At 48.3% G+C, this 24,802-nt stretch overlaps 3 protein-coding genes across 3 annotated transcripts in view; 2 read left to right on the plus strand and 1 right to left on the minus strand.

Moving 5' to 3' along the window:
• LOC310920762 (olfactory receptor 14J1-like) overlaps nucleotides 1-24,802 on the minus strand; it is a gene marked incomplete at its 3' end in the record, with an annotated part of 1,005,486 nt that overhangs the window by 697,940 nt on the left and 282,744 nt on the right. The gene's annotated exons all lie outside the window — the stretch shown is intronic.
• LOC310920778 (olfactory receptor 14J1-like) overlaps nucleotides 1-24,802 on the plus strand; it is a gene marked incomplete at its 3' end in the record, with an annotated part of 303,434 nt that overhangs the window by 136,336 nt on the left and 142,296 nt on the right. The gene's annotated exons all lie outside the window — the stretch shown is intronic.
• LOC310920772 (olfactory receptor 14C36-like) lies at nucleotides 17,622-18,554 on the plus strand (the record flags this gene model as incomplete). Its single annotated transcript, XM_083880827.1, has 1 exon — nucleotides 17,622-18,554. The coding sequence occupies one exon, from the start codon at nucleotides 17,622-17,624 to the stop codon at nucleotides 18,552-18,554; it is 933 nt and encodes a 310-aa protein (XP_083736953.1).

A 24,802-nucleotide genomic window follows, 5' to 3' on the forward strand; every position in this document is an offset into this window, starting at 1 on the left:
GGCCAAGGGCAGCCAGATTAGATGGTGCTGGCAGATTTTGTCTGGGACCTCTCCCTGGATATAGGGAATTTTAGAGGCAGCATACCAATTTTGGACATTAATGCCTGGAGGAGAAGAACAGCTCTTTTCTATGGGAAGGAAAGCATGGAACACTAATGTTTCAGGGGCAGATGAATGGCAGCCACTAGAGCCCAGACCATCCAGATCTCTTTGTCCTGGTAGCTTTTGTTTGAAACCAACCCTTGGATATAGGGAAATTTAGAGGTGGAATCCCACATTCAGCCATTTCTGTGTTGATAAGCAGGATGGTTCTTTTCCACTGAAAGGAAAGCACAGAGCCCAAGTGTTTCAAAGGCAGAAGAGGAAAGAGGTGGATCCCAGGAAACCAAAACAGCCAGGCCTGTTTGTGCTGGCAGCTTTTGCCCTGGAGGAATCCTTGGATGTACAGGGTTTTGGAGGTGGAATCCCAATTTCAGCCATGGGCACATGGTTGAGATGGATGATTTTATCTGTAGGAAGGAAAAACACAAAATCCAAGTGTTTTGGAAGAAGATGACAGGTGGCCACCCATAGGCCAGACCAGCCAGACTTGTCTTCCCTGGCACGTTTTGTCTTTTTGTCACCTTTTTGGGGCAATCTTTGGACATAGGGAATTTTGGAGGTGGAATCTCAATTTTGGACATAGCTGCCTGCACAGGAAGAAGAGTTCTCTATATTAGGAAGGAAAGCACAGAGCCTCAGTGTTTCAAAGGCAGATGAGAACCAGCTCTTTGGAAACCAAGGCTAGCCAGACTTGTCTCTCCTGGCAGCTTTGGTCTGGGAGCCATCCTTGGATATAGGGAATTCTTTAGGTGGATTCTCAACTTTGGCCATGGGCACGTGGACATGAAAGGTGCTTTTTTTCCTGTAGGAAAGAAAAGCACATGGTCCCAGTGTTTCAAAGGCAGATGAGAGGTGGCCCCTGGGTGGCCAACGCAGCCAGGTCTGTCTCTCCTGGCAGATTTCATCTGGGAACAATCTTTCCATAAAAGGAAATTAGGAGGAGGAATCCCAATTTTGGCCATGGGCTCCTGGAGGAGAAGGACAGTTCTTTCCCACAGGAAGGAGAGCACAGAGCCCCAGGCCTTCAGGGGCAGATCAGCAGCAGCCCTCAACATGCCAGGCTCAGCCAGACCTGTCCAGCTGCCCCCAGGAGGCCAAACCAGCCAGGCCTGTTCCATGTTCCCTTGGTTCCATGGGGCCCCTGAGTTTCACAATGGTCCCCCTGATTCCATGAGGCCCCACAGTGTCCCCATGGCCCCTTGGTTCTGTGAGGTTCTGTACTGTCAGCAATGCTCTCCTTAGTTCTGCAGTGTCACAGTGGCCACACAAAGGCCCAGGGGCTTAAAAGACAGAACATGAGCCCAGCCCAGGGTGTGGACCCTCCTTCTCCTGGGGTTTGTGTCTCACCCACGCTGGCTCCTAGGAGTTGGTAGCTGTATGTGTGTCTTTCTTTATCTCTTCTGTCTTTCTGTCTCTCTCTTTCTTTTTTCTCCTTCTAATCCTTTTTACCTGGAATGTTTTTTGGGGAATTTAACATTTTAAGAATTAAAGGTTTCCAGGTAAAATGGGCTAAGGTAATGCTGCTATGATAAGTTTTATGTTGAACTGGATGTTTTATTAAATGCTTTGCCAAAGTTCCTTGATTTCCTGTTTTTTGCCTCTAATATTATTTGTCATTTTGACCTCTTATCACAGTTGGTTAAAGCATGGTGCTGATATCACTGAGGTTGTGCTCAGTACAGGCTGCCTGGAAGGATGTCATCTTTCTACATGGGACAGTGTGACCAGAAATGATCTCTGTCAGCAGAATTCTTTGAGTCTTTCAGCTGAATTCTCTGTCTCTCTCCTGGATCTCTGTTGCAGATGGAAGCTGCTGGTGCCATCCTCACCTTTAACTTCTCTTTTGAATGCAAACAGATGTTCCCAGGTGTGTAAAGGAAGCTTTGCTCAGTGTTTATGCAAAACTTTTCCTCATGGAACCAAGGAGACCTTTGAGACATTGCAAGGCCTTGTGTAACCAAGGGTCCATTGTGACACAGCGGGGGCTCATGGAATCAAGGAGACATTTGTGACAGTACAGAACCTCATAGAAACAAGTCTCCCTTGTGGCAAACATGGAATCAAGGAGACATTTGTGACACAGTGAGGCCTCGTGGAACCAATGGTCCATTGTCACACTCCAGATTCAAGAAGAACATGGCGACACCACAGAACCTCATGGAACCAAGGGTCCTCTGTGGCACAGCAGGGCCTTGTTGGAGCCCAGGGGACCATTGTGACAAAGCAGGGCCCAATGGAACCATGGAGACCATTGTGACACTAAGGAAACTCATGGAACCACGGTGACCATTGGGATGCTATGGAACCTCATCGATCCAAGGATCCATTGGGACACTGTGGTGCCTCATGGAATCAAACACTGTGAAACTTGGAGGCTGAATGGAACAAGGGTTTCTATTGTGACACTGAAGAACTGTCACCCTGATTTTTCAGCCTTCTGATTGTATTTTATTTCTGCTGGAGTTTTCTCACCTTGTGACAAAACCAAAGATTAATATCTTATAAACAACACATTCTTTCCAGGTGGAAGGACAAAGTGATGGACTTCCGAGTTGACCACCTGGGTTGGAGGGGTGTTCCTCTAATCCCCCAATCCTTTACCAAATTCCAAAAACTATATATGTTGAGATCCCCAAAAAAACTTCCCTTTTACTTTTCATCTCACATCCTGACAGCTGAGTGTGGTTCTTTTTGTGTCCTCTTGCAACACAGAACCTCATGGAATCAAGGTCACCCTGTTACACTCCAGAAGCTCATGGAACCAAGGGGCCATTGTGACATTGCAGAACCAAGGAAACTGTTGTTGACAGTACAAAAGCTCATGGAATGAAAAGTCCACTGTGACATGATGGAACCTCATGGACCCAAGGGTCCACTGTGACTCTGTAGGGCCTCCTGGAATAGAGGGTCCATTGTGACACAGTGAGGCCTCGTGGAACCAAGGAGCCTTTGTGATACTCCAGATCCTCATGGAACCAAGGGTGCATTGAGGCACAGCAGGGGGTTGTTGGAACCAAAGAAACCACTGCTAAAAGCAGGGTAACTCATAGAGCCCAGGAGTCCATTGGTACAATATAAAACCTGTGGAACCAGGGGGCCATTGTGACACTTTGGGCCACAAGGAGCCAATGGTCTGAGTGGACCGAGACTGGACGGACTGAGAGGAAAGGAGCGGGGGGTTGGAACCACGGCGATGGTCGTCTGACCCTGAAGAAAAACATCAGCGCCACTCCATGGAGGATGGTGAGCTGCAGTGGGGAGAGAAGGATCAGAGCTAACATGGACGCCGATCTCAGTGCAGCAGTGCAGCTTCTTTTAAATATCCTCCCTAAGAGAGGAGAAAAAGTGAAGGAAGTTAGAGCAGTTGGCCCAGTGGGCCAGGAAAAAAGGAAAGTTACATGAGCCATTCTTGATACTCAGGACCACGGAATGGAGGGAAGTTGGAGAACTGCTTTGGAACTCGGCACTTTCCAGAGGGAAAGACAGAAAGAGTGCCCGTGAGCTTGGTGTTGTATGGTGGAAGGTGCATCATACCTTGTCTCTGCTGAGAAAAAAGCGGCTGCAGCAGCGATCCAGGCTTTCGAAGGGGCAGGACAGGCAAAAACAGAAATCCCGTCCCTCCCATCTCAAAAGCACCCCAAAGTCGTGAAACTTTTCAGCATTTAGAACTGTCTGATTCATGGTCTGAGCACACCCGTCAGCCCCACCCCGCAGGATTTCCTTGATCATGTGACTCAGGCAGAGAACTTGTCCCCATCCGCCACTGAGATGGAGTGAGAGCGAACAGGAAATGGCTCAGCCTCCAGACTCTGTGGGCGTGGAGACAGGCGGGGACTCAGGGGGAGCCGAGGGCGGAGATGGGCAGTCCCAAGTGACGCAGCACAGAGGCAGAACGCGAGGCAGAGACCAGAGTGATGTGGCGGCGCAGGCAGAGCAGACCCTCCATCAGCACAAACGGGCGTAGAGTGACCCAGAGCAAAGGGAGCGCGTCACCCGCCGGCGCGCGGCGGCGCACAGCGATACTGAGCACTTACCCTCCCCCGTGGGGGAGAAGCAGGCTCCACAGCGCCTGGCAACCACAGCACACACGGCAACAACAGCAACAGCAGCTGCAAGAACAGAGACACCAACGCCGTCACACAGCCCCAGACCAACAGGGTGCCCTCTCCCCTCTGACACTGATTCAGAAACTTCAGACAGTCAAGTGACTGCTTTTGCAGCCCGTGGCAGACAGCGATCACAAAGACAATCCCAGTGTGTCACTGCCCCACCACACAAACAGCATTCATCCAATTTGCATCAAGTCATCTCCAAACTTGCTCAACTGTCACACCATCATGACAGATGAGAGAGAAACAAACAGCTGCAAGCCTTCAACCTAGAGCCCAGAGGGACCATAGCCTCGTTCTATCTTCACCAGCAATGACACCTGTTTATTTAGTGTTAATGCCAGCTTTTGCAATAAATCCAATTGACAAACACCAAGCTGCAATTGCCAAAGCAGCAGTCATGGATGGAGACTGGGATGCAGCTAATGCCCTCTGCTGTCCTGTTTTAATTGCCAATGGCACTGCAAGATGGGAACCATACGACTGGAATATGCTCCAGAAAGCCAAGGAGACCGTCACAACATACGGACACAGATCAGAGGCAGCAAAAACATTATTCATTACATCTACACCGCTGACCTCCTTTGCCCAGCTGACTGTACCAGCATCGCATCATTGCTTCTCACACCATTGCAGCTTCTTAGTTTTGAGCTAGAATGGAAGCACCTGGCTGCAGAAGAAGCCAACAAGCATCGACAAGTGGGTGATCCGTTTTATGCAATCCAGCCCGACATGTTAACTGGGCATGGAACATACACTTCACCTGCTGTGCAGCACACCTACCCTGTTGAAATGCATCAGTTGGCTCAATCGCTACCTCTCAGAGCCATACTGCTTGTCCCAGATAAGAAAAAATCATCACTTTACTCCAGCATAAAACAAGGAGCCACTGAACCTTATGGACAATTTAAAGACAGATTGGCAGCTGCTTTGAAGGATGCAACAGATTTGACAGCAAATGTACAAGATCATCTGTTTTGTTCTTTAGCTTTTGAAAATGCCGATTCACGCACCAGAACCATTCTAGCCACACTTCTTCAGGGAAGCCCTGTTGATGAAATGTTAATGAGAGCAACTCAAGCGGAACAAAATAGTCAGAATGCAGCATTCATGGCAACCATGCACAATGCAATCAAGTACCAAGAACACATTATTGCTGCTGCTTTGGCAAATGGCAAATCCAAGATCAAGTCTTCACATGGTAACAAAGCAATTAATGTAACTTGTTATCAATGTGGCGACACAAGTCATGTTAGACAGTTTGTCAAAAGTCTTTGTGGTGCCAAAAATGCCACCTTGACCATCATGCCACTGAGGTTTGCCGAAGATCGGGAAACTTCAAACGCAGCGCGTTGCGGCACCACGTGAAGACACAAATCGATGCCCTGACTCAGAAGATCTCAGCAATGGATTTTTAATTAGAAACAAGCCTGCTACTTGGGGGAGTCTTGGTGTGGATGTGGAAACAAGTGCAGAAGTCACTCTACAAGATAAAGAAGTTACAATGATTCCCGCCAATGTCTGTGGCCCAATGTACAGTGTCACGTCTCTCATTGGAGGTTTTCTCCTTGGCAGATCCTCCACAAGCAAACAAGGTGTGATTGTGATCCCAGGACTCATTGATGCAGATTTTACTGGACAACTTCAAATTTTAGCTTATGCCTTGCCACCACCGGTGACAATTCCAAAGGGCAGCATAATTGCTCAAATTGTAGCTCTTGAAAATATCTTACCACATCACCAACATCCAAGAGAGCCACACGAAAAACAAAGAATGGATGAAGGCTTTGGCTCCACTGGCCATGATGTCGTCTTCACTTTGGACTTGACAAATAGCCCATTCAGAACGGTGCGCTTGCAGTGTGGTTCTCATCGAATTAAGCTAAAACTACTCCTACACATAAGAGCAGATGTTTCTATACTGAATCAATTGTATTGGCCTCATGACTGGCCTTTGCAGGCTCCGACCAACCACATTGTCGGAATGGGTGAAATGAGAATTTCTGCAATCAGCCCAGATCCCATTCGCATCAGTTTTAAGAACGGTCAAGTTATTGTAGCACAACTGTATGTCGTGCGTTTGCCTGTCAGGCTTCCAGGACTGCTGGGCAGAGATGTGTTTTCCCAGCTTGGTTTGGTTTTAACCACAGATCAGCATTTTTCCTAATGGCCACTGCAGAGCAGCCACCCATTCTAAAGATCCCTTGGTTGACCAACAACCCTGTATGGGTCGAGCAGTGGCTCATGACTGAAACAAGGCTGAAAATTGCAGAACAGCTGATTCAAGAACAACTTGATGCTGGACACATTCGACCATCTGTTAGCCCATGGAACACTCCAATTTTTGTCATTCTGAAAAAATCAGGTAAATGGAGACTGTTGCCCGATCGGCGAAAAGTCAATGAACAGATACAGGCCATGGGTGCCTTGCAACCCGGCCTGCCAGCACCAACCCTGATACCGCAAGGGTGGAGCATCATTGTCATTGATTTAAAGGACTGTTTCTTTATCATTCTGCTCCACCCACAGGACACTCAATGCTTTGCTTTTACAGTGCCATCAATTAATAAAATGGCTCCAACAAAAAGATATGAGTGGGTTGTTTTACCACAAGGCATGAGAAATTCTTCATGTGTGTGTCAGTTGTTTGTTGACTGGGCCTTGCAACCAATTTGTCAATGCTTTTCCGATGCTCTAATCTATCATTACATGGACGACATTCTCATTGCCACAAAGTGATCACTGCCAAAGACAAAAATAGACTGGCTGATTTCACAATTAGAACATCAAAGACTGATAATTGCGCCAGAAAAAATACAACAATCAGCCCCTTGGAAATACTTAGGTTGGCTGATCACAGATGCGTAGATCTGTCCCCAGAAAGTTTCCTTGCATGACCACATTACCACTTTGCATGATGCTCAGAAACTTTTTGGAGACCTGCAATGGGTTCGAACCACTGTGGGCATTACCAATGATGACTTGCTACCATTCCTGCCATGGCTTCGTGGCAGTGATGCCAACAGTTCACAAGTTTGTACCCCTGAACAACAAAGAGCTTTAATACAACTGGGTGAGAAGCTTCAGCATGGATGGAGTGCCCGTCGTGTAGAACTTCTTCCATTGTCACTTTTCCTTTCCAACGCTGAAGCTTGCCCATTTGCCATTGTCTTTCAACGGCAAAAAAAAAAAGGGGGAGAACAGATCTGATCAAAAATTCGATTCTGCAGCAATCATAATTGAGTGGGTGTTTCTGCCTGTGCAGCCAAAGTGTCGTGTCATGAGCAGAAGAGATGCTTTTGCGGCACTGATAAGAAAAGGCAGAGACAGAATTGTAGAAATAGACGGGAAAGAACTAGCAGACATCAGCATTCCTGTGAAGGATGAGGATTTGGAATGGCTGTTGAGACACTCAGTTGCATTGCAAGAAGCGTTGTTGGATTTTGCATGTGTGGTTCACAACAGACAGCCAAAAGGTCTGATGTGGCATCTGATCACATGTCACCGATGACTGGAAAGGCCTTTGTGTTCACTGAAGTGGAAGGCAGGACAGTGTTTACAGATGCTGGGCAAAAGACAAAAAAGGCTGCATGCGTTTGGCAGCAAAAAGGAGAATGGCTGCAACATGTAATTAAGGGTGAAGCGGGAGATACACTGCAAACCCTTGAGTTGAAAGCCGTGTGTTGGGCTTTGCAGACCTGGAACAAGGAACCACTCAATGTTGTGTCAAATTCTTTGTACATAGTTGGAGTTGTACGGAGAATCAAAGATGCACTCCTCAGGCAAACCCAGAATCAGTGTCTTGGAGAACTGTTTTTACAACTGAGACGTGTGCTGAAACAACGTCATCATGTCTTCTGTGTTATGCACATCCGAAGTCATCAGTGCAACAGAGGTTTGGGAGAGGGCAACACACGAGCAGATGCTGCAGTCAACTGTGTTCTCCATGTTCCCCCTCAGAACAGGTTTGAAAAGGCTCTCAACAGCCATGAGACATTCCATCAAAATGCACGAGCCTTGCACCGACAATTTCAGATTCCTTTGAGTGATGCACAAGGAATTGTGTGTGCCTGCCCTCAGTGCGGTCATCACGGGCCCGGACTGGGGCTAGGCACAAACCCAAAGGGACTGAAAGATTTAGAACTGTGGCAAATGGATGTGACTCGTATTCCAGAATTTGGAAGATTGAAATACGTCCATGTCACAATTGATACCTATTCTAAGTTTATTTCGGCAAGAGCACAGCCAGGGGGAAAAGCTTTACATGTAGAAAGACATCTGTCTGTTTTCTTTGCAGTCATGGGTGTGCCTGTGGAAATCAAAACTGACAACGGACCAGCCTACGTTGGTCAGGGAGTTACCAAATTTATACAGAAATGGGGGGTGAAACATACCACAGGGATCCCTCATTCTCCCACAGGTCAAGCAATTGTAGAAAGAGCAAACCGCACCCTGAAAGAATATATTGCAAAGCAAAAGCAGACCGATGACCTTGATGTAGTTAGTAGGTTGTCAAAAGCATTGTTTACTTTGAATTATTTATGTTTAGCGGAAGGTCGAGAAGAACCTGTGGTCGTGATTCATCATCACGCAGTAAAAGAGAGGAGGACACAGGCAATTCCGGGACTTTTTATTTATTATAAAAACATGCATACAGGTGAGTGGCAAGGGCCGAGTCAAGTGTTGTTTAATGGTTGTGGATACATGTGTGTGTCCACAGACACTGGTCCTGTCTGGGTGCCAAGTCGATTTACCCGTGCGTGTCCTCTGGCAAGAATACCATCGGACAGTGAAAACAATCTGGAAGACAACAACCTGCCTGGAACATTTTCGAACAATTCCAACCCCAATTAGAATTAAGTTTTAGACATGTGAAATAACTAGTTTGTATAATTATCTTTGTAAAAGTTAAGTTATTATAAGTTGGAAGTATTTTTAATAGAACGCTGAAGGTAAACACCAAAAGTACCAGCAAAATGCTGTGGGTTGAACTACTTATTCTCTATATTGTGTTAACACGAAATGTATTTGGAGTGCTCGACATCGACAAAAGAGAAAACATGTGGGTCACATGGACCAATCGAACTGGACAAGATTCATTTTGTCTGTCTTTAGCGACAGTCTGTCTTTAGTCCAGTCCTTTTTGCACCTGTTTAATCAGAGTTCCATTGCTTTCAATGACAGAGTTCAAAAACGGGACTCAAGCCAAAATATATCCAAATCTGACAGAGGCTTGGAACACACGGTGCCATCAGCCCATTGAGTCCACTTGCACCTAGTCTGAAACTTGGTGTGAAATCCATAAAATCCCAAGAAATTATTTAGGAGCACAATCTGTTGCAATCATGCAAGATCTTAAAATAATAGGTACTGAGCCACAGGAATTTGATCTCCTTGGTTCTGTACCAAGTAATTATTGTCTGACATTTGGCCACGTACGACAATCCAAAGTCAGCAACACTTGGTTGTTTCCTAAATCCCCGTTGTATTATAGCAATACAGAGTACTGCAACAGTTGGACACAGCTTGTAGCACCACGATGAGATGCTGCAAGAAAATTACCACCTGGAATTTTCCTCATCTGTGGGAATCGAGACTGGTCTGCAGTACCCTAGAGACCTGCAGGGGGCCCATGTTACTTTGGGAAATTAACCCTGTTGGCTCCTTCCATTCATCAAATTACAAAGTTTTCACAAACACCCTGATGATCCAAATGGAATGTTCTTGAGTTAGATCCCACCTGTAAATCTTCAGTATCGTTGTGGGGACCCCCAACTGTAATAGTAGCATCAATTTTTGCCCCAGGAATTGCATCAGCACAAGCTCTGACCCAGTTACGAACCTTAGCTTGTTGGACATCAGAACAAATTAACATAACATCTAATATGTTGAGTGAACTTGCTGTGGATGTTAAAATCATCCGCCATGCAGTGCTCCAAAACAGAGCTCCCATCAACTTCCTTCTCCTTGCTCAAAGGCATGGATGTGAGGAATTTGAAGGCTTGTGCTGCATGAATTTGTCAGATCACTCTCATTCAATTTATGAACAGCTCAGACAGCTATCTATATCTATATCTAGATCTTGGACTACCCTAACTGAGGCCTGACCTGAGGCCTTGTTGAGGCCTTGAAGCCTGTGACACAGATAAAATTACTCAGTAAATTGTGGTGCACTTCGAATTAGATATTAAGGTGTCAGGGAAAAATAATGGGGTGTTGAAGGTCACTGAATAGAGTTATTAATAGGCACATGTTAGCCACCTTAAAAGTAAACCAAATATTTTTGTGTGCTTGCATTCTTTCCTCTGCTGTGTGCCAATGAAAAAGCTATTGAATGTGTAAACTATGTAGAAATGTATACAAGCTGCCATTCCACACAAAACAAGAACCACAGTGTTGCTTTCATCCAACCCTCTATTATTATTAGTGGTATCCCTGGCTTCACAGTTCAGCAGTCCTGGCTTGTTCTAGAAGTCCCCAGGTGAATTAAGAGAGCTCGTGCAGAGACCTGAACCAGTCATGGTCAATCCAGAGAGCAGAGATATCACTGATCATGGAGATGAGTAGGGTTAAGACTCAGACCAATCAGTGTCTAGAGCTGAGAGTTTTGAACTCTCTATATAAAAAGGTTTTAAACAATTAAACTGTCCATTTTGTCTAATGATGATGAGGACTTGAGTCACGATTTCTGTTACCCTACCTACAACTGACACTTAATGGAATAGAACAGCAGAGCCTTGGAGAAACAGATAAAGGATGTAACTCCAGAAAACAGAAGTCATTCAAAGTGCAAGCAGGCTGCCAGCTCAGCTCTGCAAGGCTGACAAAACAGAAGTTATGCAAAATAAGGACATTGCCTTCACTCAAAAGTGGCGGTCAAGAAACAGCCACCTAAAAAGGACACTGGACATTGAAGACAGAGCTCAAAGAACCATGTAAGGACTTGTGCTAAGGGGTGCAACTATGTCAAATAAAGTCAAAGGAAGTGCGGATAGCTCATGAATGTGTAATCAGTGTGTGTGATAAAAACTTTGTTCATTCCATGCTCAGTGCACTCAAATGGTGAAAGGATTGCCCAAGTGACCAGCACACTGTAATAAAGAACACCTGCTTTCAAATACTCAAAACTGTGTTTAAAATTTCTATCCAGCAGATTTCAGTACCAATGGTGTTCTTGATTCCATTGTGCCCCACTGTGGCAGGACATCCCCCCTACTACAGAAGAGCTTATCTGCAGCTGGTGTGACAGCTCCAGACATTCTCTCCCCCATGAGGAGTGATGAGACAACCTTGGCCAGCTAGTTGTTATGAGCCAGGGAGTTGCTACATCCTCTGGTGCTAGGAGTAGAACTCCCAGTAAACAAGTGAGTGTGAGAACAGATAAGGGGAGATAAGCCAGACATTTCTGACTGAAAAGGTACTACTTTTACAGCTATAAAAGCTACACCATTTTCCATGGAGGTAGAAGCCTCCTACACACTCTCTGGAAATGTGCAGGGACTTCTCCCACAAGCTCAGACATGAACTCTGAGGATACTCTCCCAGGGAATTGAGAGAAGAATTCTAAGTGTACCCCATCTCCAACTTGATGGTAAGTTACATTGATTCCTAATCTATATTTTTTCTTTGCTAGCTGTAATATCAGTACATTTAGACTATTAGGAGTTCTTTTTGTTTTATTCCAGTGTTATACCTAGTCTGTTAAATTTTTGTCAAATAAATATTTAATTTGGTCATAGACCTAATCTGCCATTATAAAGAACTTCTTACCAAGAGCAATCTGGGGTGCAGGCTGCTCCAAACAGAGCTACTGCCAGAAATCTGGGTCAAAGGCAGGACTTGTCTAAGCTCTCTTTCTCCATCCACAACACCTAGAGTTTCACAATGGTTCCTTGGTTCCATGAGGCTCTGTAGTGTCACAATACCTGTAGTTTCCATGAGGATTTGTACTATCACTCGTGTCCTTTTTTCCATTGAGGCCCACAGTGTCTCAATGGTCCCTTTCCTTTATGTGGCCATCCTGTGTCACAAGGGCTCCTTGGTTCCATGAGCATCTCTAGTCTCAACATGATCTCCTTGGATCCACAATGTCACAATGGACAACTGGTCCCATGGGATCCCAGAGCGTCACAATAAACCCCTAGTTCCATGAGGTTCCGTAGTGTCACCATTGTCTCCCTGGTTCAATGAGGCCCTTGAGTGTCACAATGGCTGCTTGGTTCTGGCAGCTTCCATAGGGTCAACAATGGTCTCCTTGTTTCTGCAGTGTCATCATGAACCCTTGGTTCCATGAGGTTCAGTCTTGGTTTGAAAGACAGGTGCCTGCTAGGGAAGGCAGGAGCCTCCCTTGGAACGGAGAATGTAAAACCCCTACCTCTGAATCATTAAAATTTTGAAATTAAGGGGCTCTCAGGCAAAAAGATATGAGAACCAGAATAACAGTTCTTTACTAGCATGTATAACAAGGCAAGCAAACAATCATAACTGTGGGATTAACAACAAACAGAGCCAGGCCCCCAGTGAGCCCTTCTCGGCCGCGGGCAGTTTCCCCTTTGGTGCAGTTCCGGTCACAGCCAGCAGGGGCGCTGGTGGCTCCCGGTGGGCGGGGCAGGTGCGATGATTCCCCCGCGGCTGCAGGGGGCGCTGTGGCGTGGGCTCGGGGAGTGCGCGGGAATGGCGGCTTTGTCCCAGCCGGGAGGGATGGAAGAGAGGCCTCGCTGCACAAACCCCTGGGGCTGCTGATCCCAGGGCCCTGGCAGGACTCTGGGGAGCAGCAGGCTGGAACGGCAGGGATGAGCAGAAATCCTGGCGCGCTGGACGAGATGTATCAGACACTCTGCGGCGATCACTGGGACTGCGGGACGTCCCAGCAGGGCAGAGGGTGCAGGGCCCAGCAGCAGGAGAAAGGCAGCTCCCAGCTGGGTTGTAGCAGTGGTGGTGAAATTCCTTTCCCCAAGCAGCAGCTTGACCATCCTCTTCCCAAAGCCGAGAGCAAGTGAGAACGACCAGCTGCCCCAGCTCGTCCTTTACCTGCCTCTCTTCTCGTGGTATCTCTGTCCCTCTGAGAGAAACTCCCAAAAACCAGAGGGGTGACACCAGACACCCTCCTTCCCTGAGGCCTGGCCATCTCCCCCTGTCTCAGGCATTCAGCCATGAATGTATCTTAGCAACTCAATGGGAAATGATTCCACAAGTAAAAGAAAAGAAAAAGAAAGAAAAGGAAAGAATAGGAAAGGAAATCCAACCCCCAGCTGGTTCCTAAATGTCACTGGTCTCCTTGCTTCCATGTGACCCTGCTCTGTCACTACAGCCCCTTGGTTCCATGAGTTTCTGTACTGTCATCAATGGTTCCTTTGCTCCAATGAGAGCCCATGTCACAGTGGACCCTGGGTCCCATGAAGTTCTTGAGTGTCACAAAGGCTCCTTGGTTCCACGAGGCCCCACTGTGTCACAATGGACGCTCTATTCCATGAGGCCGTGCAGAGTCACAGTGAACCCTTGGGTCCATGAGGTTCCATCATGTCACAGTGGACTTTTCATTCCATGAGCTTTTGTACTGTCAACAACAGTTTCCTTGGTTCTGCAGTGTCACAATGGCCCCTTGGTTCCATCAGCTTCTGTAGAGTAACATGGTCACCTTGATTCCATGAGGTTCTGCAGTGTCACAATAGAAACCCTTGTTCCATCAGGCCTCCAAGTTTCACAATGTTTGATTCCATGAGGCACCACAATGTCCCAATGGACCCTTGGATCTATGAGGTTCCATAGCATCCCAATGGTCACTGTGGTTCCATGAGTTTCCTTAGTGTCACAATGGTCTCCATGGTTCCCTTGGGTCCTGCTTTGTCACAATGGTCCCCTGGGTTCAAACGAGGCTGCCAGGACAAACAGGTCTGGCTGTCTTGTTTTCCCAGGATCCACCTCTCTCCTCTTCCACCTTTGAAACACTTGGGCTCTTTGCTTTCCTTCCAGTGGAAAAGAACCATCCTACTTATCAACACAGAAATGGCCAAATGTGGGATTCCACCTCCAAAATTCCCAATATCCAAGGGTTGCTTTCAGATAAAAGCTACCAGGACAGAGAGGTCTGGCTGGCCTTGGCCTCTGGTGGCCACCTTTCATCTGCCCCTGAAACATCAGTGTTCTGTGCTTTCCTTCCTATGGAAAAGAACCATTCTTCTCCTCCAGGTGTTAATGCCCAGAATTGGTATTCTGCCTCTAAAATTCCCTATATCCAGGGAGAGGTATGGAGGCCTCAAGAACATGGCCACCATATAGGGACAAAGGAGCCCTGTGATCAGTGGAGTGGAGACTGAGGACATGCGACCAGAGCCCTGGGAGGGATTGAAGAGTGGTTTTAGAGACGGTGAATCCTTTTGACATAGGAGAGAACAGTCGGAGAAAGAAAAACTTAATGCAAAGCGCAGCTCGGGGGGACAAGATTGAACACAAGGAGGTAAGGAATTTCTGTCCCAGGGCAGAGGTGTGCTACAAAACATATCACCCAGAAGGAGTCTGGAGCAACCCAAGGTTCTGTGTGACCAGGCAGAGGCAGGCAGGAGGCAGAGCTGTCAGCAAAGGAAGGGCCCAGCCAGGTGGGGCAGCCGGGGGATGACGACAGCCTGCAGGGACAGAGGCGCAGGGCATGGACACCGTAGGACAGCCTGGGCTGCACAGGGCACAGGGATGGGCAGCAGCTGCAAGGCCCTGACACAGCCAACTCCTGCAGCACTTGGGCCATGGCTGCTGGGCCTGGGCCTGAGCCATGAGCAGGAGACAAGTGACCCTTGCAGCCCTGGGGCCTCATTGCCTCCTTGGCCCTGCTCAGCAGCCTGGCAGGGGCCGCCCCATGGTGCTGCCCTTGGCATTGCACATCCCCACATCCCAGTGGCCTGGGAAGAGCCCTGAGCACTGAGAGAGGGACAGGATGTGCCTTGGCAGGGGCTGGGGCTCAGGCCTTGGCCCTTGGCATTCCTGATACACATGCAGGTTTGGTCAACATCAGAAACACCTTTGCTTTGTTTGTCCCAACCTGTCATCGCTGCCTGCAGTGTTCTGCTCTAACTGGAACCTGGGGACACTTTCTCAGTGGAACCCATTAAAACTTGAAGAAATTTTGGAGTTTCACTTTACTGTAAAGTATGCAAGAAGTTTTTTGAACACTCTCTGAGGGACTGACAAGACTCTAAACAATACCAAAGCCCCAAGAGGCTCATTAAAGTCCTTGTGCTGTGTCTGTGCTGCTGAGCTGGACTGGGCTCCTGGCACAGAGGCAGCTCCTGGCAACCAAGAAGAGCTACAAAAAGGCACTTCTTCTGAGAAGCAGATTCTCTTCAAGCCCAGCAGGGCTGAGGGCACTGCCTGCAGGCACCTGAGAGCAGTGAAGTAGACAGAAGCTCAGAGGAACTGCAAGGAAAATTCTGAGCTTCTTCATAGGGAGATCTTCACCTCTTCTGACACAGTCAGTCTGTGGCTGCAGGGATCTCCTAAAGCTGACCCAGGACAGGACTGACAGCACTGTAAGGATGGCTCTGCTGCCCTTTCTGCTTTGGGGGAGGATGTGCTCCAGAGCGGGCCTGCCCTGGGCACCGTCAGAGGGACAGGGCAGGACGGCTCCTGCTGCCAGGGGCGGCTGCAGGGGCTGAGGCTGGGGCTGCAGCCAGGGCTGCCCAGGGCTGTGGTGCAGAGCAGGTGCTGCAGCCCTGAGGGCTCTTGGCCAGGCCAGGGTATCTGCCACCTGCCAGGGGCAGCTCTCAGCCTGCCTGGGAGCTCTCATGGATGTTGAAGGGGAGCTGTGGGTGCAAGGAGTGACTCCTGCCAGGGCAGGTCCTGCTGCTGTGGAGAGGGTGCTGTGTGGGCCAGGGCTGCTCAGCTTTCTCCAGCTCATACCCAGGTCCTGAGGGTATTTTTCATGAGCTCATAAAGGGCAGGGGTTTCCTGCTAGAATCTCAGCTTTTCTCAGTCTGTGCTTCCACTTTTCCCTGGCTCAGGTTGGTGGGAATGGAAACTCAGCTGTGCAGGGCAGAGCAGGGGCTGAGGCTCCTAAACCATCACACTGAGGATTCCTGGGAACCTCAGCAAATGCCTCCACCTCCCCAGCCTCCAGATCCATCCAGCATCACCTTTCCATGGTGCCCAGGCCTGGGGGAGCTGTTCTTTAATCCCTGCAGCCCCGAGCAGCTGCAGGGCAGAGCTGGCCCAGGGGCTGGGCTGGGCTCTGGCAGCACTGGCAGGGAAGGAGCCCGGGCCCACAGGAACAGCTCAGGCTGGGACAGCTCCAGCAGCAGAGCCGTGGGCAGGGAGGGAGGGAGGCAGTGCTGAGGGAAGCCCTGCTGCAGGGGACATGTGGCACCTGCCAGCCCTGCCCTGCAGGGCACACACTGCCCTGAGCAGCACAGCTCCTGTGTCCCCTCCCAGCCAGCACAGCCCTCAGCCCGGGGGCTCGGGGCCCTCAGTCCCCTCCTGGGCCGGCAGAGCAGCCCCAGAGATGAAGGGCATCTCTCCTGCCATGTGCCCATTCCCTGCTGACCAGGGCCTCAGGGCCACTGTCCTGCACTGCTGCTGCCTGGGAAGGGCTGTGCAGGGCTGGGCAGGGAAAGGCTTTTCCTCGGGGCCCAGCTCTCTCTCTCCTTGCCTTGCCCAGGTGCTCCTGGCATTGCTGACGGGCTCTCTGGGAATGGCAGTTCCAGCTGCAGGCTCAGGCCCAGCCCTTGTGCTCCTCCTGTGCAGGCTGAGCACAGCAATGGGGTGTCCCAGCTCCCTCTGCCCTGGGGAGCTCTGGGCAGGGCAGGCTGGGAATGAGTTGACTCTGCCTGACTTTGGGAACGGCTGGAGCCACTTTGTGTGCCAGGGATCCCTCTGCTCTCAGCAGTGTCTCCTGGCTTTCCAGGGTAACATGGGAGTGGAGCTCAGAAAGGTGTAAGTCCAGGGCAGCTGGGAACAGGAGAGAGGGACAGAGCACCTCCTCTCAGTCTGCACTAAGGCTGAAACAATCCTCCTGCCTCACTGGACTCTCTGTTCTCCCCAGGTGCAGCAGAATCTCTCATTCTGACTCCAGCAATCCCCATCCCTTTGCCCTGGCACCTCCCGTGCCTTGGGAGGAGATTCTTTATCCACGTTCAAACACCAGGACTGGCCCCTGCCCTCACTGTTCCCCTGCACTGACTGGGGCTCAGGCCTGACTCCCAGGTGTCCTACAGGTCAAGCTGTGGCTCCACTGAACATTGGCCAGCAGCAATCAGGGCTCCAGCAACCAAGGTGAAGGAAGTTCTCCTAGACATAGACAAGGGGGAGGTGTTTAGTGGCAAGGAATGGTCTATGAGGAATAGCTGTAACTTTCCTGTGAGAAATCTCCCCTCAAATGTCACTGTCTTTCCTCCTTCTGCAGGCTGGGATGTCCAGAGACAGCAAATGTCCAACAGCAGCTCCATCAGCCACTTCCTCCTGCTGCCATTGGCAGACACAAGGCAGCTGCAGCTCCTGCACTTCTGCCTCTTCATGGGCATCTCCCTGGCTGCCCTCCTGGGCAGCGGCCTCGTCATCAGCGCCGTGGCCTGCGGCCACCACCTGCACAGCCCCATGTTCTTCTTCCTGCTCCACCTGGCCCTCACCGACCTGGGCTCCATCCTCACCACTGTCCCCAAAGCCATGCACAATTCCCTCTGGGACACCAGGAACATCTCCTACACAGGATGTGCTGCACAGGTCTTTATGCTTGTCTTTTTCATTTCAGCAGAGTTTTCCCTGCTGACCATCATGTGCTACGACCGCTACGTGTCCATCTGCAAACCCCTGCATTATGGGACCCTCCTGGGCAGCAGAGCTTGTGCCCACATGGCAGCAGCTGCCTGGGCCACTGCCTTTGTCTATTCACTGCTGCACACAGCCAATACATTTTCCCTGCCCCTGTGTCATGGCAATGCCCTGGGCCAGTTCTTCTGTGAAATCCCACACATCATCAAGCTCTCCTGCTCCACATCTTATGTCAGGGAGCTTGGACTCATTGTGCTAAGTGTTTTTCTATATTTTGGCTGTTTTGTGTTTATTATATTCTCCTATGTGCAGATCTTCAGGGCTGTGCTGAGGATCCCCTCTGAGCAGGGACGCCACAAATCCTTTTCCACCTGCCTCCCTCACTTGGCTGTGGTCTCCCTGTTTCTCAGCACTGCAGCATTTGCCTACCTGAAGCCCCCCTCCATCTCCTCCCCATCCCTGGATCTGGCCCTGTCAGTTCTGTACTCGGTGGTGCCTCCAGCCCTGAACCCCCTGATCTACAGCCTGAGGAACCAGGAGCTCAAGGCTGCAGTGTGGACATTGATCACTGGACGATCTCAGAAACATTAAATTTCTGGCCAATTTCTGCCAATAGTTTTAATAAAAGCCACTTTTGAAAGTTTTCCTTGTTTTGTTGTTGTTGTTGTTGTTGTTGTTGTTGTTGTTTTTCCTGTGTTTTAGTTTTTCAACAGTGTCCAGAAAGAAAGGCCATTGTTTGTGCCCTGTCTTGTTTTGTTTCTCTCCACCTTTGCTGTGGCCCTAAACTATGTCAATGAGGAGCTGTGCTCTCAGTGGCTCAAAACGAACTAAAGGATCTCCCAGCAAAGCTTTCACATATGATTCCCCTCTTGTTCCCTTCTCTGGAGCTAGAGCAGCAACGTCTGTGTGCAGAGCTGGGGGGCAGGTCAGAGGTGGCACAGAATCTCTTCTCCTGCTGGCCACACCATTCCTGATCCAGGCCAGGGGCCACTGGCCTTCTTGGCCACCTGGGCACACTGCTGCCTCATGTCCAGCCTGCTGCCCAGCACTGCCCCAGGGCCCTTTCTGCCTGGCCACTTGTCAGAGTCTGTCTGTGGATGTGTTATGCCCCACAACTGTCTCCGGTGGTCGGGAACCGGGACCCCAAAAGGACTGGAGAGAGCCCCTGGCCTGGCTGAGGTGGGGCGCTTGCCGAGGACTGATATGCATCTCCACAAGAACAGAATGCAAGAACAATAGTAGCTCGTTACAGTGGACTGAGCTGACTATAGTGACCGTGCTAGAAGGGTACAGCTTGCCACTTGTTCCTGAGCACCCAACTCTGACACAGGTGCCTGCCTTGGCCCTGTGCCCTCTTTGGCTCTGTGCCACTCGCTGTGGTAACCAACCTATAAAGACTCTGCAGATCCCGTGCACCCTTCATGATCACCCCACTGGAGAAGATCGCATCTATGGGCATCTCTACTTCTTTCAGAAGTGAACAATCCAAACATCTGGCTAAGTCTGCTACATAAGCAGAATCATTGACCAAATTCAGTAGTACATGAGAAAACTGCTGGAATGCCATGGCAGCAGCCCTCAATTCAACCAACTGGGCCGAGCCTCACTCATGGCCTTCCAGCACTTGCCATTCAGATTCATCCTTCCAGGTAACTGGCTTTCCGTGTTTTTCCTGAATCATCAGTGAAGACGGTGGGTCCTTGCACTGGCACCCAACTACTTAGTGGCCACAAAGACAATTCAGCTGACTCTGCCAATTTCAATCATCTATGACTGGGCAGGTGATCAGTGATCTCCCTGAAAAGTTTTGCAGCACACTTTGCAAGGAAGCACTGTTAACAAGACTCCATTCAAAGTCTTCCTGCCTTACTGGAAGAATAATTCTTGCAGGATAATACACACCACTGACAGCATTTGATTATCAAATGGGCAATCAATTCAAGCAACATGAGTCCTGTCTTTTTTAGTTGAGGGGGCAAATAGACCCATTCCAAGATGGGCAAAGGATTGGACCATTGTTCATTCCATCGGCCAATGATACCCATAGGACGAGAATCCAGATTGGTAATGAAAAGAGTGATATCAAAGGAGGGATCTACTCAGTAAACCTGATGAGCAGTAACAGCTTATTGGACTTCCTCCAGTGCCCTTCGCACCTCAGGAGTCAATTTCCAAGGTGAATTCACATCAGGGTCTCTCTTTAAAATGTTGAACTGTGGGCACAACTGTCCAGTAGTCAGCGCCAATAAGGATATTACCAGTCAATGGTACCCAGCAGTTTCTGGGCATCATGCAGAGTCTTAATAGAATTTGTGAATTGCACCTCTTGATGTTGAATGGTTTGATCCAAAATTTTGACTCCTAAATATTTCCAAGGACGATGCTATTGAACCTTCTCCAGAGCAACCTGCATGCCATAAGAATGCAGAGCAGTGAACAGCCGAGGCTGTATCCTGAGCAGTTCATCCTGGGTGGCTGCTGCCACCAGGATATCATCCATATAATGATAACAATATGCTTCAGGAAACTGCTCATGGACTCCAAACAAGGCCTGAGCCACACACCATTGACAAATAGTCAGGCTGTTCTTACAGCCCTGCAGCAGAACTTTCCACTGATACCTCTGCACAGGTTCAGCATTATTAATTGCAGGTACAGTAAAGGCAAATTTCGGCCTGTCATTAGAATGCAAAGGAATAGTGAAAAAAACAATCCTTCAAATCAATGATCAAAATTTTCCAGCCCATAGGGAGCGGGGTGAATGAGGGCATACCAGGCTGCAATGCCCCTATGCTTTCCATTACTGCATTGATCTTTTCGGACGTCTTGTAACAGCCTCCATTTCCTTGATTTTTTTTCTTGATTACAAAACCAGGAGTGTTCCAGGGACTAGTAGAAGGCTCAATGTGTCCCTGTTGCAATTGTTTCTGGACCAATTCCCTAAGGGCCACCAACTTTTCTTTTGTTAGGGGCCACTGGTTTTCCCAGATGGGTCTACTAACTACCCACCAAAAAGGCAGTGTAGGATACTGTGCACCCTTCAGTACAGCAGCCCCCATCAAAAATGCATCCCAATCCGTACCCCCCATGCTGCCAAAACATCCCTCCCTCAGAGGATGATTAGAGCTCCAGTGACATAAGGTCAAACTGTAGCTGTTTGTCCCTCTGTGTTTTTGACCAACACAGGCTGTCTGTGCTTTACCTCCCAGCCCTTCAATGGCCAAACCAATGGGAACCAAAGGCCACATGGGAGGCCATGCATGAAAGGAGATAATTGTCACATTAGCACCTGTGTCGAGCAGACCTCGAAGCCTCGGATCTGAGGTGGGCTGGCATCTGGTAGAATCCAGGCACACATCATCTGTGGTCACTAGAAATGTCCACAGTCCAGAAAAATTGTGGCAGTCCCCAGATCCAACGCTGCCATCTCCACAACTACCCTGGGCAGTCCTGGGAACACGTGACTGAAAATGCGCAAGCTGAGCAATGCAAGTCTTCTCAGGAATGGTGACAGGGTATGAAAACCATGGCACAAATTTGGCCTGTAAAGTCAGCATCAATGACTCCTGGATGCAGAGAGATCCCTTGTAGGGTTGCACTAGATCTTCCCACAAGCAGTGCACTTAATCCTTGACCCAAAGGGCCAATGGCATCCCGGGGAACCTTATAGACACGGCTAGAAGCAAGAGTGACTTTTGTTGTGGTATGGACTGAGACATAAACTTCAAGGAATTAAGGAGTTTAAAGAAGTTAAGATTTTAGCTAAAGATAAGTTTTGTTGGAGTTAATTAAAGTACATAGCTAGGCTTTGCTAAAATTAAAAGTTGGTAGTTAGTTGAGAGAAACCTGATTTGGATTAGCCCTCCTGGATCTGAATAACGGATTGCTTGTCAACTTTATGTTTGTTTAGTCTTGTTTATAATGAGGAACAGAGAATCTGATAAATAGATTTTAAGAACACAAGACAATTGCAGAACCTCTCATGCCCAGAAACCCATTGAAAGTCATGAATCCAGGAAACAGGAGTCCTACCAAGGGTTCATTTGTCACATTTGCATTGAAAAGATAGAAAGGTCAGAACGAATAAGACTTCATTTACCTCTTCATTTCAGGACCCCTCCCCTCCCTTGAAAGGGACCCATTTCAAAGCACAAACTATGCATGCTTAATAGCTTTTTAGCTAATTACCATGCAAAGTGGGGAATGGGACATACCAGGATTATGAATATGTATTTCTGTTTTGGGTATTCACTACTATTATAAATAAAAGGACTCTGTGAACATCTGAAAATTGCAGTGTGTATTTGGGAGTGATCCTACACGCTGCCTGGCATTGTAATATACATACACTTTCTAACTTTAAACTGTTAGAGAGTTTTTGTCCATTACAAAATTCAGCTGGGTATTGATACTAGATCAATATCACTATTTTTAAAATAAATAATTTCTGCCGAGCCAGGCAGGAGATCTGCTCTCTCTGGCTGTAGGGCCACTGGAGTCCAGGACCCCTCTGGGTGCCCACCTGGAATTTTCTGGGCAAAGGGCTCCTGCAGTCCTGCTGAGTACCTGGGGAAAGACCAGAACCGTCTGGAACTACGGACAAGTGGCATATTTATAATTAAAAGGAGGTACTGTTTAATAGGCAATTGGTAAGACACAAGAGACATCCTGTGCACAATATATGCCTACCTGGGTTTGTTTGTAAAAGCTCTGCAGAGTCTGGTATCAGTGGATTGGTGGTCTGTGTCCTGAGACGGGGGCAGTGCCAGCAGCAGAAATCACTGGCTTTGTTGCGTTTTGGGAGCAGTGATGGCTCTGGTTGTGGCTTGTGGTTTAAAAGTGGCTTAGTAATCCATAGTTTGAGGTGTTAGCCACGTCTTTGGAAAGTGAGAGGTCCCGTTGTGGGTTGCAGGAGACCATAATTGCAGACCTGCACGCCCCAAATGTGTGTGTAGTGTAGAAAGATTTTTGCTTTACGGGTTTGTGTGCTCAGGCTGCGGAAAATTAGTGGTGCACTGTATGTGTTGTGGTTTGTGAGGACTTGTGTTGTAGGTGTTTTGGTCTGTATGCTTTTTAAGTGCGCTAGTTACATTTTGTAAATGTAGGTAGAAGTTTTGTGCATTTAAAGTTGTGAAAGAAATTTAAAATCCCCGCCTCATCAGTGGAAGGATATCTCAGTCTGAGATGGCAGAAGGATTTATTGAGTTTAGATGGTGAATTAAACCATATGTGATCTTTGACTGTGTGTTGGCAATAAGATTTTGATGTATGACCGGGTGAGAGGAACATTTGTGTTTGTGTGTGTTTAAGTTGCTTATTTTGTGTTAGAAGGGGTGAGCGGCATGAAAGGAGTTTTGAAACTACGCCTGGCACAACCCCAGCAATCAGGGAAGGGATTCAAGTTTTCCTGGCAACCAGTGGGGAGTTTAGGCTTTGCAGCCCTGGTTGCATCTTTAAGCTCCCTGTAAACCCCCATGAGATTGTTTGTTTTTACTGAGAAAAGGTACTTGGTTCTTTGTGAAGCTTAAAGTTGCTAGAATGTGGAGTGACATTTTAACAAAGTGCAGTTTCTAGCTGCAGAGGAGTGTAGAAACAGCATGAGATTGGGACTACCCTCCCCCTTTTCTGTGGAGAGATCGGTCTGGTGTCCTGGCCAGAATCCGTGGGATTTTTGGCAAGACGGTGTTAAACCTCTTGGTTGAGTGTGCTTGGAGTCATGAGAGACCTGCAGTTGTTTTTGTGAGCCTGAAAATTGTTAGTGTTTAGAGTCAGGTCTTAGTAAGGAGAAAGAAACCCAGACCGATGGCTTTGATTGTGTAAAGGGAGCAGAGAGCCTAGAGCTAGAGCTTATGCCCAGCTGGGGAAGGTAGCTGAGGGATTTTTGATGCTGAGATATGTGGTCAAAATAGTTCACGCTGCGTTTTGTAACACCCCTGAGTCAAGGGGTGGCTTTGACTTGTCCAGCAATTCCAAAGGCTTTAGAACAGGCTATAGCCGAGATTCACACAGCCCTTAGCGTAGCGTGAAATCGTGAAATTTCTGCTGAAACCCGGCTAATACTCTGCAAGGTTCCCATCTGTCCTTTGGTTACAGCGCAGCAAGACATACGGTTGTCTCTCAGCTGTGGTGTATGTAAGGTTACTTGCAATTTTTAATTGCATTTTAATAGTAATATACCCAGAGCAAGGCATAACAGAGGACCTGGTCTGATAAGTGATTAATAACCAGCAATTTGGGTGGAGTGCCTGGCTGTATTGTGTGGCTTCCCAGATTGAATAAAATGGAGTTTCCCCTCCGCCTTTTGTGTGAGCATCTTGGGAGACTATCGCCATCTCCTGGTGAAAAAGTATAACTACATGTTCTTTTCCCAACAGATGCCGCTCCAAGCCTCATTTTGAGGCAACACTGCCACCCTGTGTCAAAAGTTATAATTGCATACTGCTAAAACTGTATGCCGAGGAATAGGAGGTGCAGGAATCGAGAGCCTGGTTTGGAGGAATTCCCCTGCCCAAGGAAGGGTTACTATTGTAACCCGTGGATTGTGTTTCATTGTGTAGTCTGTCAGGAGTCATGGGTCAGATGGGTGTTCAGGTGGAAGGCACCTAGAAGTGGAATTTGTGATCTCTGTCATACAGAGGAACAAAAGGCTACCCAGATAGCTATACAGATTTTGTTGGCTGTTGCAAGGAAGGAGCCGAGTATCAAACAGACATCAATATGATTAGGTTTGATCTCCTCGTTTATTCTTTATTCCCTATATTTATGTGGCTACAGAGTAAAAGCAGGCACAGCTAAACAATTGCGATTGGGTAAAATCTCATGTTCAAGCACTCTAAATG

This window comes from Zosterops lateralis (assembly GCF_965231275.1).
Source record: "Zosterops lateralis genome assembly, chromosome: 31".
Lineage (NCBI taxonomy): Eukaryota > Metazoa > Chordata > Aves > Passeriformes > Zosteropidae > Zosterops > Zosterops lateralis.